The sequence below is a fragment of the Nannospalax galili genome, unplaced genomic scaffold (genome assembly GCF_000622305.1).
Source record: "Nannospalax galili isolate Female #2095 unplaced genomic scaffold, S.galili_v1.0 scaffold541, whole genome shotgun sequence".
Taxonomy (NCBI): domain Eukaryota; kingdom Metazoa; phylum Chordata; class Mammalia; order Rodentia; family Spalacidae; genus Nannospalax; species Nannospalax galili.
Window position 1 is genome coordinate 1,335,481 of NW_008345054.1, and position 12,525 is coordinate 1,348,005.

Genomic DNA, 12,525 nt, shown 5'->3' on the forward strand with positions numbered 1-12,525 from the left:
TAACATGGACTCAAAGGGAACTAAAGTTCATATCTCCAAATCCAAGCTTTACATTTAGTAGTTTTTAAAGTGATAACAAGTAAAAAAAAGAGTAATGGAATTCATGAGAAACAGAATTAAGTCACCAAAACAGAATGGAGGCACAGACTTTGGACTTCTTTAAACTCAGAGAAAGCAGATAGACTTGTCCAGAGAGCTCCCTGGGAAATCTGACTCCTATTCACCAGAGGGCGGCACTGTAACCAGAGAGTCAGGAGGAGAAGGGATACCTCTGAGAGGAGAGGGAGCAGTTGGCACCGAGGGAAGCTGTTGGGGAAGAGGCAAGGGACAAAGGAAAGAGAATCCAGATGACAGTGGAGAATGGAAAGAGATTCTGAACAAAAGAAGTTATATCCCAAAAGAAGACTAATTCGCATAGCCCTGTTTCTCCAGTTCCTCCTTTACGATTATAAAACTTGTTGTCAATAGCTCTACCTAAATGGAAAGGCAATAGGAACTGCAGAATTGGCAAAACTATTTATAAAAGAGAGACGAAAAGCAACCTCTCTTGGGCCCATTGGTAGAGTTTAGTCTTCCTGTTAGACAATAAAGTAATGCAAAATTATTGAGAAGCCTCGGGGCTTTCCATGAGAGAACAATGGTGTCCATGCCCACGTAATCCACCCGTGTTGTTTCAGAGAATGCAGCCCTCAATAGATTTCCCTTGCCCTTCAACTCTATCCTCATTCCCTCCCCGCTTTTGTTTATGTTCCTACCTGAGCCACACTGTTCAAGGCCAGTAGGGACTTCCTGAGTGGCCATCTCATCCCAGAAGGGGTAGAGAGGTCTTTGCTGGTGATAACTGGACTGGAAACCACAGGTCATTCGAGGATCTTCAAAAGTGTTGATAGGCCCCTGCCTCTGTGACCAATGAAAATAAACCGGCATGTATTAGGAGAAAAACCTCTGTGACCAATGAAAATAAAACAGCATATATTAGGGGAAAAACCTCTGTAGTTTATCTTCAATGGAACTATGATTTCATATCCTCCAATCACATACACACAGGATCACCCGTAGATAATAGAACCTGCCATCGATTCCATCCCATTTTTCCCTCCAAATTCAAAGGGAATGAGAGAAATTTCTGATTTGGACTGAGTTCATTTCTTCCACCTATTGAACATATTTGAGATTCTGCTTTTCTGACCTTCAAATAGAGTCCTGGTTTACATCAGGGCAGAATATTGACAGATTAAATTTATATAGTCTAGGTTGTTTTAAAATTAATGTTATCTCATGGGGCTGGAGAGATGGCTCAGCAGTTAAGAGCACTGCTTGCTCTTGCAGAAGACCTGGGTTTGGTTCCCAGCATCCACATGGCAGCTAACAACCATCCATATCTCCAGTTCCAGGGGATCCAAAACCTTCTGACCTCCACAGGCATTGCACAACCAAGGTGCACTTACATCCATGCAGGCAATACGCTCATATAGATAAATTTTTTAAATAATAAATAAAATATTTACATTGTTATCTCATGCATTAAAAATACCATGAAAGAATATTCTTACAGTACAGCCTCGTGTCACAGAACAGGTGACAAATGCCATGGGAAAAGAAAACATGTATTTACATTATAAAACTCACTTCATTTTTCAGTTAATTATAGAGATAGGTTTTGATGACATCAGTTGCTAGATAAGAACTATCCATTCCTTCTAATACTTGGGTATTTGTGCCACCTTCTTATTAGTTTTATGAAAGTCATAAAACATACTACATTGTATGAGGAAACAAAAAGTGGTATGTAGAAAACAGCATTTTACAGTATTAAAAGTCTATCCCTTAAAGCCAGGTGAGTTCTAGTATACGTAAATTCAAACCCTGGCTCTACCACTTACTCATGGGAGTACTGTCCCTTAACTTAAACCCCAGTTTGTTCATTCATAAAATGGGAATAATAACACTTACTTCATAAAGTAGGAAAAATCAATTAAATAATGCATATAAGAAAATTATACATACAAAAAAAATAAATATAAAATTTGTTGAAAAAATTATGTATTTATGAGGTGCATGTAATAAGTGCTATATATGAAACCTTGTCATCAATGCAAGGTAACATGAGAGACTCAGCCTGGCCTGGTGACACAGATCTATAACACCAGCTACACAGGTGGCTGAAGCAGAAGAATAGCAATTGGAAGTCTGTCTGGACTCCAGGAGGCTGAGGCAGGAACATGGAAAGTTTGAGGACTCACTAGGCTATGGAACAAGTTCAAACAACTTAGAGAGACTGTCTCAAAGTAAAAATAAAAATTTTTAAACGGCAGTGATATGAGAGAGTGCTTGTCTAGCATGCCCAGAGACCAGGTTCAATCCCCAATACCACGTAGGGGAGGAGGCACAAAACAGAAGATGATGCCTGAATTCTGGCTCCAAATCATTATGCTGACATCTTGTGTTCAAACCATGAGCTCTTAAAACAACTAGATAAAGTACTTTTTGTTGAGCTCCCAACTATAAGCAAGTCCTCCAAGATCCTTTAAAATAATCAATTTACAACACATTTTCTAGATCTATAAATCAAGGTGTTTTCAATATCTACCCCCTTTTTTCTATTCCTCAGATCTCTCAAAATTCACCGTCAATAGTAATGATCAGATACATAGAGATTAGAGACACGTGCAAACATCTAAGTGTTAGTAGCATTAAAAATGAATTTCTTCTGTATGAAACAGTGTATTTTAAAATTAAATGGAGAGCTTTTTTTAAAGGTTAAAACCTCATTCAATTTTATATCTTATAGAGTTTATACTGAGTTCAATATTGTATAACTGTATTAATTCCACTATGAACCTAAAACTTTACAGCCAATATTGAAAGAGATGCGTCTTTGCTCTGGAAATTGTTATTGAATATGTCAATGCTGCAATGAAATGCTTCTCCTAATCATGTGGTTATTAAATAAATAAGTTTTTAAAATTCACTGTCAAGTACAGAGTTGTAGGAATAGTCACCAAGGAGGAAAATCAGGTCTAAGTAGAATGAAGGAGAACTTTAACTTACTTGCATCTGCCTTCTTTGGGGGTACAGTGTTGAGGATTTCTCTAAAGCAGACCCTTGCAGGATGATGGTAACAGGCAGTAAAGGTGGGATTCTTAGGTGACTGCAATGGGGTAGGATAAGTAGGATCTTTGTTAAGAGGGCAGCAAGCAGAGTCAGTGGAATCCTTACAAAGTAAGTAGTTACAGTCCTGCTCCAGTGGAGGATAACTGAGAACAGAAGTTCAGTTTAAAAGTATGCAGAATTTATTTGCTATGGCGAATCTAACAATGGCAAGGTGTGCTACCCAAAGAGGCAGTACAGGAAGGGAGCTTGAATAGTGTCCAAAGGAGAGGATGAAGGCAAAAAGATCAGATCATGGAAAGGGTATCAATAAGGAGCTTTGGGGGCAGCGTGATGACAGTTTAGTTACACTGTGGGTAAACATCATATTTGTGTAACACCCGTTATCAATCTAGTTTTATGTGGTTCACTTTATTTTTCATAGAGCCTCTTCTTTCCCCAAAGAGGTTTTCTGTCAAAAGGGATTAATTTTTTTTTTATTCTTAAAAAGAAGCTGGGGGAAGGTGAACACCAAGATGACACATTGGATAGAGGTTTTTGCTGCCAAGACAGATGACCTGAGTTCGGTCTCTGGGACTTACATGGTAGACAGAGAGAATCAAATCCAAAAGTTGTCCTCTAACCTCCACACACATGCCCTGAGTACATACATACACACACACGCACGCACGCGCACACACACACACACACCACATACAATAAATAAATGAGTGTTTTAAAAAGAAACTGTAAGGCTTAGGAAATGGCTCAGTGGATAAAGCACTTGCTGCACAAACATGAAAACCAGAGTGTGGATCCCCAGTGCCCACATAAAAGCTGGGTGGGACACCTGTGATTCCAGGCCTCTGGAGGCAGAGACAGGGGATCCCTGGGGAAAGCTGGCTAGTCAGACTAGCTGAATTGGTGAGCTCCAGGTACAGAGAAAAAGTACCCTGAGTAGAAGATGGTGGAGGAAGATACCCCAATATCAATGCCTGGCCTCCACACCCACATGTATATGTGCATGTGTACCTGCACATACACATGTACCTACAGGCATGCAAACACACACACACACACACACACACACACACACACGCGCACATACCACACATACATACACATGCCAGAAAAAGGGAAAAAAACTGTGTTCTTCATACACATTTCTTCTGTGACTGCTCAATAATCCAGAGGACCATATTTTTAAGGGTAAGATGTTGTCCAAACGCACCATTATAAGCACAAGCATCTTTGCTGGCAGATGCTTCTGAGAAGCCTTTCATGGTCCTGTTATCTAAACACCTGCCCGTTTATTAGACATTTCATGAACTGACTTGATAGCCATTTCATAGAGTATGAAAATTACCTTTTTACTTAAGAGAACCACATCACCAATTCCAACTCATTATGAAACTGCCCCAGCTAAGGAGATAGAAGCAGGGTTTAGCAGGTTAGCAGGTCGAAATCTGTACAGAGCAGCCCCCACCTCACTGCCTTAAGGGGCATCACCTAAAATAAGCTCCAGCACAAGCCTTTTCATCTGTACCCTCCTTTCTTGGCTGCAAGTGGAGATGTGCCAATAAGAACAGAGCAACACACTCATTACTATCACAGTTTAAAGAAAGCCATCTGATGGTTTCTTCTCACTCGTTCATCTCCAGGTAGCTGCTGAAAGGAGCTGACATGCATCACACCAGTGCCAGCTGGCATGCTAGCCATCCTATAAGCACGGCCACTTTTAATTGCCATCACCATCCCTCAAGGCTAACATCCTTATCTCCGTTTTACAGAAGATCAAACTGAGATTGTAAGAAGAAAAGTAAATTTCCAAAGGCTACCCTGCTAATAGAATAATGGAGACATAATCCTAGCTTTGGTCTATTTGGTTTCACTGTCCTTTCTCCTACCTGTACAACATGAAACTATGTGGCTCAAGAACAGTTTGCTTAAAGATGATTGTTAGAAGCCACAAATGGTGGTGCTCACTTGTAATCCCAGTATTTGGGAGGATGAAGTAGGAGAATCTCTAGTTTGAGCTCAGCCTGGGCTATATAGCAAGAAAACACTGAAGGGGGAAAAACTGTTCCACAACAAGTGCTTAAATTATGGCAATGTGCAGTCACAGAACTAATATACACGGTGCACCTAGTCTAAGCCAAGTATTACAAGAGATGCTAAGAATACAACGTGACCAAGAAATGAACTGCACCGTTAGGCGCATACAGAAAAGTAAACAGGAAGTCACAGTGAAGGGTGTGACGGTATCAAACACCACCTCATAGGGAAGGGAAGAGCAGACTCTCTAAAGAAAGCTACTAGGATGAGAATTGTAGGTTAAGACTGATCTTGAACATTAGTAAATGACCAGGAAATCAAAAGATAAAGATGGCATGCCTAAAGGGAAAGAAAACCATGTGCATCTACCGGAGGAATGAAAAGAGTTCAAGCAGGTACCATAGAAAGATGGAAACTGGTGATCGGTGGGGACAAACCTGGGGGAAAAGCCTTATCTCAGGCACCCTATAATGGGGTGGTAAGTGGGAAGCATTAAAGCTGAGAAACCATGTAAGATCAAGCAGTGAATGCCAGATGGCAACTTGAAAGTTGTATATGTGACATGCTAACTCAATACATTCTGGAAAGACTTACTTGACTGTGCTAAGTAGGATGGCCTGGGCAAGAGGAAGTAAAGATGTAGAATAGTGGTAGAGAGTCCTGCCGAGCCACGTGGGGAGCTGAGGCAAGAACATCGGTCAGTTTTGACCCAGGCCGCATTTTTATTTTAAAATAAAACAAGTAATTAAGTAATTTAAATATTGAGTTCCACAATGATTTTCATATTAATTCTGATTTTTTTTAATTGTACTAAGATACTCTTTATTTAATTGCTGACTCTGGGGTACTTGCCACACATAAGGGCCTCGTTCATCTTGCCTAATTCAGTTATGAAGAAAGATTTGGATTAGCATCATGAGTACAGTTGAAGAGGAAATGCAGTGTTCTAAAGGAAGAATCATGATTTTTTTTTTCGACCGAGGCACTGAGAGAAAAGAGGAAAAACATCCAAGATACGCTTCAATGACATAAATGAGGATGTTGGAAGACAACGTCATTCTTGATTATGTTCGATGGAGGGGTGGTAGAGCAACTTGGTAGAGCGGTCTCTAAGAAAAGTAAAGTTGATCTTGTAGCATAAAGAACCCAGTTAGACTTAAAGATAAATTTTAATGTAAAAGACATTACTTAGAGGATTCAAGGAAAAGGGCAGATGAAATAAAAAGGAAAAGAATTTAAAATAGTTATTATTTTTCTTGTTACTATAACAAAATACCTGACATAAACAACTTAAGGGGAAAAAAATTTTACTTGGGCTCACAACTTCAGACAGCCATATTCACTGTGGCAGGAAGGTAAAGTAGAAGTCAAAGCCAAGTGGTTCTGTGTGGCCTAGGACTGTGCCACAGTGGCTTATTCTATGACAGCTGACCAGGAAGCAGAGTGCAGAGGCTGGAAGAGGGATGAGGATAACCTTCAAAGGCCCTCTCCTAGTGACGTGTTCTGCCAGCCAGGCCCTGCCTCCCAAAGGCCCCACAGCTTTCAAAATCATAACACAAACTGGAGACCACACATCCAAAATATGAGCTTGTGGGGGACACTTCAGATTCATATCATACAGGTCAATAAGGGTACAGCTAGGAGAAATAGGAGAAAAAAAATAAAGATGCACCTATTGAGATAGAAAGAAATATAGGATGTGTAGACAGTGGTGGGGCTCAACTTTAAGCACCAGGGATGGTTTCCAAGTGAGCACTGAAAAGGGTGGAAATTATGCAGCCTAGGAGTGATGGGCCCTTGGTGTCACTGAAGAGCAGCCCAGTGAACATCTCTGCAGAGAGGCATTATGGGAAGGCACTCAGGAGCCTGCAGCCTAAATATTATACTGACCTGATTCTGGAAGCCAGGGCCAGTAGACCAAGGACATACCTTGTCCCTGTTCTCTTCTAAGGATGAGCCACATCTAATAGCTTCAGAGGACCACAACCCCTATTCCTGCAGCAACATATCTGTGTCCTTTCTCAGCTCCACTGTTCATATATTACAGTCAGAGCCCAACATCTGTACAGCTAGCTTTCCTTCACTGCAGGCTGTGTCTCCAGGGCTACCTCTTCCCCATCCCTCCAGCCATTCCATTTGCTCATAGTCACCCAAAGTCCTACAAGATTGGACAAGAGGGAATAAGGGACTATTTTTGCAACACCAAATTACAAACATACAGAGTCAGCGTATCTGTGAGAATGTGTGAACTCTTCTTCCAACTACTCTTCAGCTTCAGCCACACGGCCTTCAGGTTGCAGGTGTTTGCCCATCAACTCCCTCCCGGCTCACCTGCTCCTGTGAAAAAACTGTCAGGGCAGAAACTCGGCCTTTCCTTTGGTTGCCTACTGACCTCTAGGGCTTAGCCTCAGGTCATTAACATAGAGGAAACACTTCTAGATGTTTTCCAGTCCAGAATTAAGGCAGAGTCAGCACTGGGCGGGATGGACATTGTGATTTTGTCATCTACAAGGATAATTATTATTTTCTGGGAATGTTACAGATGCTCACGCATTCTACCAGAAACATAGAAGTCTATGAAGCAGGAAACTCAGGCTTGAGTCCTGCTTCCCCACCAAGACGCTGGGCAAACCCTGGCCTTTCACTTGACCTCTTTAAACTTTTGCTTCCGGAAGGATAGCCCTAATGATCTGCAGTTCCTTGCCAACCCTAACTCTCCATTTTGCTGACCCATCCACATTCTTTCTCCTGATCTTGTGACTGGCAATCTTCATCAGATCAACAGCCCCATGGGACAGAAAAGCAAGTTTATTGAACCAAAAGTTGTCAGAATCATAATGTGAGTTCATGACAGTATCCTCATAATGTGGCCTTCACGTTGTTTTCATGCTCGACTGAAGCCACGCGCAAACAGATTTTGACCCCACATCCCCTACTTTTCAGAAGAGACAAAGGTTCAAGAGAGGCAGTTCCTGACATTGAATTGTTACTGAGCTTTTGCATGGTGAGGACTATAAAACATTGTACAATCCATAAGTTAGTCTATAGACTTCAAATTAAGTCTGAAGTCTCTCAACCCTAGAAGATGCTGCTGTGTGAGGCAGCGCCTCCTTACACTGACTGCGGAGCTCTTCACAGATGGAACTCTTGGCAATGCTAAGGAGGAATTCTGTTTGACCTCAGAAGGCCACTGGGAACAGAACTGAGTCTTTGACACATGTCTTGTTCTGTTGACAGGCAGGCGGGAAGAAGGCACAGCAGAAGCCCTCCTCAGCTCTCCTGAGTGTGCCTGTGAAGGAGGAAGGACAGGAGGGTGGTGTGGCCACCAGAAGAGGCAGGAACAGACAAAATAGCAAAGCCTCAAAGGGCAATTTAATTTTAGTCTCAAGGCCAGGAAATTCTTCTTAAAACAATGAGAGTGATAGCTTGTGCCTTGGTGAAAGGGCAGGCCTCACCCAGTGCAGGTTTCTCGGGGAAAAAAATGAACCACAGAGGGAGGGCTGAGGAAGAAAATATCTAATTGTGCTTTTAATGCAGAGCTGTGCTTAGCTTCGATGCAGACCACCTGGTCAGCATACTGAGTTGAGATGACACACCCAACACCAACACTGTGCCATCTAAAAGCACAAGGGCGTCCAAAAGAGGCATTGTTTAGCTAGAAATCTTAGATGAAATGTATGTCATTTGTCAGCTTTTAGCTCCTGGGATCTCTGAATTGCCACTCAGCAGGAAGCCTTCAAACGTAGTGACCCCATGGGGGTGACAGTTTCAGACATTAACCATGGTTCTCCAGGATGCCCAGAGAGAGAGTATACACCTACACTGGATTCACAGTATCAGGTGGCTACACACACAGCACCGGATTCCTGTGTGATTCCTGTGTGAACACACCCAAAGGCTGGAATCCTGAGGCCCGAGGCGTAGGTGTGGAGAGGGTGCCAACAGTCAGCCATGGCAAAGAAGAGAATTGCCACCCAAGGAGGCCCAATTCAACTGAACTTACTCAAGATAAGAGAACCAGGTCTGGTTACACAATGGGACTCTAAACCACCAACCCATGACAAGAAAATTTTGATCTGGTGGCAATAGGGCTCTTTCTCGTGCAGGGCAGTATGAAGCAAGGAGATTTCCCAATGAGAATGTCCCCATCTGTACCTCAGTAGCCCCATCTTGTTCTAACAACACTCCTGTATAGGCAAGTGGAAATCATCTCCAGTTCTCCTCCCAAGTATCTTTTCAACACAAAGATCCCAGCATAAAAACAATAACACGGTGACTAATAGGAAAATGGAATTAATGGAGGTCATTTTTGTGAAGGCTCTTGACAAGAGTTTCACCCCAGGAATATCACTGTGACCATCATGGTAAGTCACATGCACCTATTTGGGGATGGAATACTGAGGTTCAGAGACTAACCACCTCGCCCACCTTCATTGTCTGAGGAACAGAAGACTAGAAGCGAACCCAGGTCTTTCTGATTCCAAAGCCAAAGTGCTTTCCACCGTGACTGTCTGGGATGCTGCTGTTGTTTGAATGTCTCCCTCAAACTCAAACTGAAATTTAATCACTGTGTTGGAGAGCTTTAGTGTCAACATGACACACCTGGGTTGAGGGAGCCTCAATTGGAGAATTGCCTTCATAGGACTGGCCTGTGGCCATGTCTGTGGGGCATCTTCTTGATTGCTGAGTGATGTGGGAGGGCCGGGCCCACTGTGGGTGGTGCCACCCCTGGGCAGGTGGTCCTGTGTGTCATAAGAAAGCAGGCTGAGCAGGGACCAGGGAGCAAGCCAGTAAGTAGCTTTCCTCCATGGCCTGTGCTCTAGCTCCTGCCTCCAGCTTCCTGCCCTGAGTTCCTACCTTGAGCTCCCTGATGAACTGTGACCCAGGAGATGTAAGCCAAATAAACCTTTTCTTCCTCACGTTGGTATTGGTCAGAGTATTTTGACAGCAATGGAGAAACAAACTAGGACAACTGCCATTCTACAAACAATAAGGTGGGACCACTGATGCTGACTAGGCCATGAATACGTTGTTCTCCTGAGCAGACTGGTGCAAAAACAACTGCAGAAACAGGTTCCTGAAGAGAAAGTGGTGGCTTCTTCCTTCCCTCATTCTGCCATGTTCACACACCCTCTCCATACACTCTCTCACTGTGCAACCCCCTCTGCCATCTTATGCAGCAAGACGGCCTTCAACATGTATAGTCCCGCAGTCTTCGACTTCCTGGCCTTTATAACTATGAGCCTAATAAACCTCTGTTCTTTATAAATTTCCCAATCTCAGGAACTGCGTGCTAGCAGCAGGAAACAAAAAATGTAATTCAGGTACATTCCACAGCTACCTAGCCTGGGACTGAAAGCTCCATCAAATATCTGTTATAAAAGGCTAACCAGAGGGTCTACAAACCAGAGGCAGAAACAAAGCGATACGTATAAATAGTCAGTTGCTCAATCAATCATCAAGGAAGGGAAAAATACAATGTATACAAGAGGCCCAGCCTGGTGGCAGAGTCCTGTAATCCCAGGTACTTGGGAGGCTGAGGTAGGAAGATCTTAGTTCAAGGCCTAAAATGCAGTTACTTCAAGGCTGTTCTGGACAGCTTTGCAAGACTCTGTCTCAAAGGTTTTTAAATGTAAAAAGAGGGCTGGGACTAACACTGAGAGGCACAATACTTTCCTAACATTCTTGGAGAACTAGGTTCAATGGCCAGCACTGCATAAAATAAATACTTTGAAAGGAAATGCACAAAAGATTATCCGGTCAAACCTTGGAGATACCAGCAAGACCTACAGTTAATCTCAAAACATCTGAGACGGGGCCTCGAAATATGGCTCAGCAGTTAAAGGAGCATACGGTGCTCTTAGAGAGAACCCAGTTCAGTGCTTATCACCCACATGGCTCACAACTGCTCACATGGCTCACAATCCCCAGCTGTAGGGAATCTAATGCCTTTGGCCTCCAAGGGCACCTGCATCCATGTGCACACCCCCACATACACATAAACACACATAAAATTAAAAATAAAATAAACTGTGAGGCAGAGAGCTTGTGCCTGAAGACTAGTTTAGGACTCATTTTGGAAGTGCATGTAGCTGATTCTCATGGCTGTACTGCTGCCCTTTGGCATCACCAATTTGAGATTCAACCAACCAGGCTGGCACATAAGTCTTGCTAGCACCACACAGGACTAAAGCAGCAGGTAGCTAAGCCAGCCCTCCATCGTGTCCCTCCAAGCTGGCATCCAGCACATACTCTGGCATACTTCAATCACTGTTTCCTCAGCGTTCTCGTGTACGGAGCAGCCATACTCTAATGTCACTTTGTTCTGCAGAACAGAGTAACTGTTGAAAACTTGGAAATCTCATATATGACGCAGCCACATTTTTAAAAGTCTTGTGGGAGTTTCTAAGTTTGTTTTCATTAGGAAAACATTGGTATCACATTTATAAGAGATGTACATTTGACCTACAGAGGAAAGGGGGTGATAGGCAAGTTTCTGTGTGATAGAGGCCAGCCTGGTTTATGTGTAGTGAGTTCCAGGCTAGCTGGGGCTACAAGGAGAACCTATCTCAGAAAGAAAGAAAAAGAGAGAGAGAGACAAAGAGAGAGGGAGGGAGGGAAAGAAAGAGGAGAGAGAAAGAAAACAGAGAGAGAGGGAGAGGAAGGAAGGAAGGAAGGAAGGAAGGAAGGAAGGAAGGAAGGAAGGAAGGAAGGGAAAAACCCAGAGCCCATAGTCTTATCATAAGAAATTCTGATTGTGGCATTTCATTTAACCTTTTGGGTGTCAGTGCCTTCTCAGGTATACTGGCCTGAGCAGCAATTCTTGCCCTGGCACAGCTCTGAGAAGAGTGAGTGGCAGTTATTATCTCTGCCCTCTACATAGCTCAAGGTGCTTCCTCATGTCCACATGGGCCCCACACAGGGTCAGTAATCCCCTGGGGCCTCCTCCACACAGCCTCATTGATAGTGAAATGGTCATGACCCATCAAAACTAGAGGCTGGAGAGATGGCAGGGATTAAGAGCACTGGATGCTCTTGCAAAGGACCTAGGTTTGGTTCCCAGCACCTACACAGCAGCTAACAACAATCTTAATGCCAGTTCCAGGGGACCCTCTTCAGACCTCCTTGGGCATTGCAAGCACAGATGCATGTACATACATGCAGGCACAACACTCATACACATATTTTTTTTAATTAAAAAATAAAACTAAGAGCAGCCTAGTTTCCTTGTGCCTGTCCTCTCCCAGGTGAGCCAGCATTCTAGTCTGGAAAGGATGACACCCGAAAGAGCCAATGAGTCAGCTTGGTAGGGACTTCCAGAGCCCACAAGGGCCAGAGCAACATAACAGGAAGGAGCACTTCCCTGGTCAGATGAAAGCA

General features: G+C 43.2%; 1 protein-coding gene across 1 annotated transcript in view; it reads right to left on the reverse strand.

Moving 5' to 3' along the window:
* The window catches only part of Ets1 (ETS proto-oncogene 1, transcription factor), a 126,633-nt gene that overhangs the window by 95,651 nt on the left and 18,457 nt on the right, over positions 1-12,525 (reverse strand). Inside the window, exon 3 of the mRNA XM_008841361.2 lies at positions 756-900. Within this exon, the coding sequence (XP_008839583.1) occupies positions 756-900 (145 nt within the window). The remainder of the gene's footprint in view (positions 1-755; positions 901-12,525) is intronic.